The sequence below is a fragment of the Xenopus tropicalis genome, chromosome 3, assembly GCF_000004195.4.
Source record: "Xenopus tropicalis strain Nigerian chromosome 3, UCB_Xtro_10.0, whole genome shotgun sequence".
NCBI classification, from domain to species: domain Eukaryota; kingdom Metazoa; phylum Chordata; class Amphibia; order Anura; family Pipidae; genus Xenopus; species Xenopus tropicalis.
The window spans coordinates 141,958,820-141,964,239 of NC_030679.2; the positions used below are offsets into that span (position 1 = coordinate 141,958,820).

The 5,420-nt window shown below is 41.8% G+C and overlaps 1 protein-coding gene across 1 annotated transcript; it reads left to right on the plus strand.

Moving 5' to 3' along the window:
- The first annotated feature begins 741 nt into the window (after nucleotides 1–741).
- LOC100491629 lies at nucleotides 742–3,131 on the plus strand. The gene is made up of 3 exons (XM_002940045.5): nucleotides 742–1,041; nucleotides 1,471–1,501; nucleotides 1,618–3,131. Exons 1-3 carry the CDS (start codon nucleotides 805–807, stop codon nucleotides 2,049–2,051), a joined length of 702 nt encoding a protein of 233 aa, XP_002940091.3. The 5' UTR covers nucleotides 742–804; the 3' UTR covers nucleotides 2,052–3,131.
- The last annotated feature ends 2,289 nt before the right edge of the window (nucleotides 3,132–5,420 follow it).

A 5,420-nucleotide genomic window follows, 5' to 3' on the forward strand; every position in this document is an offset into this window, starting at 1 on the left:
CAGTGATCCCCAACCCCCTTTGATGTTGTTCCCAGTGGCCTTAAAGCAGGTGAGTTTTGGACTTGGAAGCAGGTTTTGGAGTCATAAAGACCACGTGTTCTGCCAAATAGAGCCTCTTGTAGTCTGTCAGTCCATATTGGGCTACCAAACAGCCTTTGTTAGTCACCCCCTAGGAACTTTTTTCATGCTTGCATTGCTCCCCAACTTTTTTTTTATAATTAAATGTTGATCACGAGTCAAAACGTTTGGGGACCCCTGTAGTGGAAGCTGCTCTTACTTCCGTTCCTGTGTGGCATCAGCCCTAACAGTCTATAATAGTTATCTCCGTCTTATTTTGCTTTACCCCTGGTACCCTGGTTCATTTTTGTTTTAATACGTGATTGTCCATTGGAGAGATTATAACAATATACCTTGTATTACAGTCGGCCTCTTTTTGGGAGGTATAAGCCCCCCTAAACCTCCATTATTCTCTACCAATGCTTTCCCTTCTATTGGTGGAATATCTCCATGTCCTTAAACTATTACTTCCCCTGAATATATTTTTGGTCATTATGGTTCTTGACACTTGCAATCTTTCCTTAACATTTGTCTCTATTTATCTCTCTCCTAGTTTCTTCTGACACCCACACACACCTTACCCCCCCCTTGTTCTCTCGCTCTCTCTGTCTCGGTTACACAGTGGAATTCTCCACTAGGTTCATATGGTTTTGCTTCGTCTTGGAAACCCCAGAACTGTACTTCCTCTCTTTGCTTGTGTATAAAACCTACAGAAGCACAGAGCCGCCTGTTATACACTCTTACACTATGAATCAATCCAGTCTCAGCTCTGCCTCCACCATGACCGCTATCTCCTTACCAGTGAGTTCTTCAGACCTTGAAAGCCAGAAGGATTCATCGAGGAGGTGCAGATGTCTAGATCATTTTCTGGTGATATCCGTGGTCCTCATCATACTGACTTTAGGATCCTTTGGTGTGTTTTACATTGGCTGGGAGAGACCATCACCCGTTGCTCAAAAACAAGGAGATGATAGAAATGTAAAGGTAAGTGTGTCTTCAGGGTCCACCTGTTTCACTATGTTCTCCTTACTTATCCAGATAATGTTTGGGCACTTCCAAGCTATATATAAAATGAGTTAAATGAATGCATAGTTGTTTATACTGTGTTATGCCTCAGGGGGGAATATTTGAATCTTTCTGTAGACAATCTTTTCTTTTGTGCCATTATGGTTTCTATTGTAATAATCAAATTTGAATAAGAACATGACAAGATATAATTTAGACTACCTGGAAACTTAGCATCCTACTGCATTTCCTGGGTTTTATGTAGTTGTTGCTTTAATGTGGGGGTTCCAACTGCAGAATATACAGTAGGTTACCCATCCTTGCCCTAATTTTTCCAGCATATAAGCCTGTCGGGTTCAAAAGGGTTATTTATATTAACAACAATGTTTTTCTCTCTCTTTCTTACAGATGAGCCAAGCTCTTCTTGTGCCAACCAATAGTAAGTATCTATATACACAGTTATCTAAGATTATGATATAATGAACACCTTGATATTCAAGGTTGTAAAAACTTAAAGATTCAGGAATTAAAAGATTTGTTCTTTTCCCTCCATAGCTGCTCTGAAGGACAGCACGTGGACCTGGTTTCCCAACGGTGTGGACCCTGTGCATGTTGACCAAGATTTTACTATTGCCAGTGATACAGAGTTGGTAGTACACAGGACGGGCCTCTACTATGTCTACGCCCAGATATCTGTGAAATGCCGTGTCACAAACGGGTGTAAGAAGGATGGCTTGGCTTCTCTCAACGTAATAAAGAATGGAGATGAAAGTAGCCCCATACTGACCCTCGACATCACATTGGAAAATGCTCACAAAACCAAGTTTTCTGGGACCCCACAGTTGCTCTTTAAAGGAGAAAGTCTCCGCACCAAACTCTCGACTGACAACACAGATATGTCCTGGGAGCTTAATGATAAGGCTGACAACTTTTTAGGACTCTTCTTGGTAACTGATACTAAGAATATACGCATACCACTGAGTATCTAACGGCGATCTGCCCTTAACCAATGGACTTCAATTCCATGCAAACAGCACTACAGGACCATATTTATATATCTATATATATTCTTGCCTTTTACTACAAATTGGATGAAGGATTCTCATCCAAAGTCTGTTGGGATAAAGGGTTCTCAGTCAACATGAATTTGGATAAAGGGGTTCTTAGTTTACATGATTTTGGATGTTTTAACCAACATGGGCTGAGATGGCTGGTTTTGGGATGAGCGGTTCTCAGCTTGCATGAGTTGAGTAACCATTTTACTTTAAAGGGGGACATACCCTGCTGTCTTTGTATTCCCAGGATATTTTTATTATCACTGTGTGATTCTAGTAATACAGCTGTTAATAGAGGTTTTCTCTAGTATCTAGAATAGGAACCTTATAGAACAGTGAAGTTCTCTGCCTGTGGGTTGGAATCATAGGGTGAATTGTACTCTTTGGTCAAATTAAACTTATAATGCTTATGAGGAATAGGTTGGGACTCTCTAAACAACGTTGGGGCAACTATTATCTTCTGCTATTCCCCCTTCTTCCTTCACCATCTATATTTTGTGTATTTCTTTCTCTTCAGTAAACCCTTCTCCTACTTCTCTTTCACTCCTTCCTTTACAACCCTTTATACTACTCCTTGTTAGAGTTCTCTTTTTTCCCTTTAGCTTCTTCTTCCCTCTCTTTTGTATCTGTCATTCCCTTACTTCTCTCTCTCTTTCATAATTCTTTCTCTTCTTTATAGAGTCCTCTTTTCAATACCTCCCCACTATCATTTCTTTGCCATTATAATCCCCCATCTCTCCTTCTCTTCCAGAAACCATCTTCTTCAATTCCTTCTCTCTACTCCCCTTTAGAATTCCCTTTTCATTTCCTCTGCCCACCTAGAGGCCACAAGAGAAAATCTGTATCTATGTGTGCAATGCACATCTGCTTATTTTGTAATTTATTTTATATTTATTATTTATTGAGTTGTTTTCTATTTATTAAATTAAGGTCTGTAATATTACATGTATTTATTAAATATTTAAATACTTAACACTTTTTGCTCCATATGTTATTTCTGTTACATGGGGATGACTGTCCTTTTTGTTAATAAATAATATTGTTCAATATGTGAATACATTTTAGTGTTTATAAAACCAGTCCATATGCATGGCTATCAGCAAACAGTAATGAATTTATGTATAAGCCACTCCCCCTGCTTAAGTAGAATAGACTTTGTATAATCTGCCTCTCTACCCAGTGATCCTACAGCAGTTTATAAAATGAGATCAGTTAAATAAGTAAATCAGTCCCAGAGGAAAATAACACTTACCTGTAGCTGCAATGGAGACAGAACCAAATGTCTGAAACCTGAAAGACAGCCATTTAACAACCATTTAATTGCTGAATACCCCACTAACTATATATAAACTCCTATATATTGCCCCAAGCAATATGGCTGTAACTGACGAAGAGCACAGTTAGTACTCGAAACGTTGGATCTTTTCCAATAGATACGTTTTGTTTTTTTCAAAGTCCCTGTGTGTGTGGCACTCTGCTTCTTTATTATTGTTCTTTTGCCAGCACCCAGGGCTACTGATTCACTGAAGGGGGTGCTCCTTTTGTTCCTATCTATATATATTTATACATAAATATTACTGAATATAACACATGGATTAAATCTTTCTCCCTCAGAAAACCACATCTTTATATAAGCACAAACATTTATCTGACTTAAGGTGGCCACACACGTGGCGATCTGACAATCATCGTCAGATCCGCCACACACCGTTCAGGGCTGAAACAGCAGATAAGGAGGCTGAAACAATAGGATTTCTACCTCCTTCTGCCGATTCAGCCCTGACGGCAAATTTTGGTCAGGCGCCTTCTATGGCCCCATCAAAATCTTTTAACCGGTCCGATCGCCGAGTCGTCCGATATCAGCAGCTTCCTGCGATATCGGTCGACTTGCCGACATGCCATACACGCACCGAATATCGTACGAAATTAGGTTTCGTACGATATTATCGGTGCGTGTATGGCCAGCTTTATATGTCTCTTTTCACCCTCACTCTCTCATTGCTATACATACTTCCTGGTAACCTCAGAGGACACTCGCCCTCACTCTCTCATTGCTATACATACTTCCTGGTTACCTCAGAGGACACTCACCCTCACTCTCTCATTGCTATACATACTTCCTGGTTACCTCAGAGGACACTCGCCCTCACTCTCTCATTGCTATACATACTTCCTGGTTACCTCAGAGGACACTCACCCTCACTCTCTCATTGCTATACATACTTCCTGGTTACCTCAGAGGACACTCGCCCTCACTCTCTCATTGCTATACATACTTCCTGGTTACCTCAGAGGACACTCACCCTCACTCTCTCATTGCTATACATACTTCCTGGTTACCTCAGAGGACACTCACCCTCACTCTCTCATTGCTATACATACTTCCTGGTTACCTCAGAGGACACTCACCCTCACTCTCTCATTGCTATACACACTTCCTGGTAACCTCAGAGGACACTCACCCTCACTCTCTCATTGCTATACATACTTCCTGGTTACCTCAGAGGACACTCACCCTCACTCTCTCATTGCTATACATACTTCCTGGTTACCTCAGAGGACACTCACCCTCACTCTCTCATTGCTACACATACTTCCTGGATACCTCAGAGGACACTCACCCTCACTCTCTCATTGCTATACATACTTCCTGGTTACCTCAGAGGACACTCACCCTCACTCTCTCATTGCTACACATACTTCCTGGATACCTCAGAGGACACTCACCCTCACTCTCTCATTGCTATACACACTTCCTGGTTACCTCAGAGGACACTCACCCTCACTCTCTCATTGCTATACATACTTCCTGGTTACCTCAGAGGACACTCGCCCTCGCTCTCTCATTGCTATACATACTTCCTGGTTACCTCAGAGGACACTCACCCTCGCTCTCTCATTGCTATACATACTTCCTGGTTACCTCAGAGGACACTCACCCTCACTCTCTCATTGCTATACATACTTCCTGGTTACCTCAGAGGACACTCACCCTCACTCTCTCATTGCTCTACACACTTCCTGGTTACCTCAGAGGACACTCGCCCTCACTCTCTCATTGCTATACATACTTCCTGGATACCTCAGAGGACACTCACCCTCACTCTCTCATTGCTATACATACTTCCTGGTTACCTCAGAGGACACTCACCCTCACTCTCTCATTGCTATACATACTTCCTGGTTACCTCAGAGGACACTCACCCTCACTCTCTCATTGCTATACATACTTCCTGGTTACCTCAGAGGACACTCGCCCTCACTCTCTCATTGCTATTCATACTTCCTGGTTACCTCAGAGGA

What these genes read in the sequence shown, in the direction of transcription:
- LOC100491629 (XM_002940045.5), top strand. Translation starts at nt 805, where the DNA reads ATGAATCAATCCAGTCTCAGCTCTGCCTCCACCATGACCGCTATCTCC. An exon ending in GAGATGATAGAAATGTAAAG is followed by an intron (nt 1,042 to 1,470) that starts GTAAGTGTGTCT and finishes TCTTTCTTACAG; the next exon opens with ATGAGCCAAGCTCTTCTTGT. An exon ending in TCTTCTTGTGCCAACCAATA is followed by an intron (nt 1,502 to 1,617) that starts GTAAGTATCTAT and finishes TTCCCTCCATAG; the next exon opens with CTGCTCTGAAGGACAGCACG.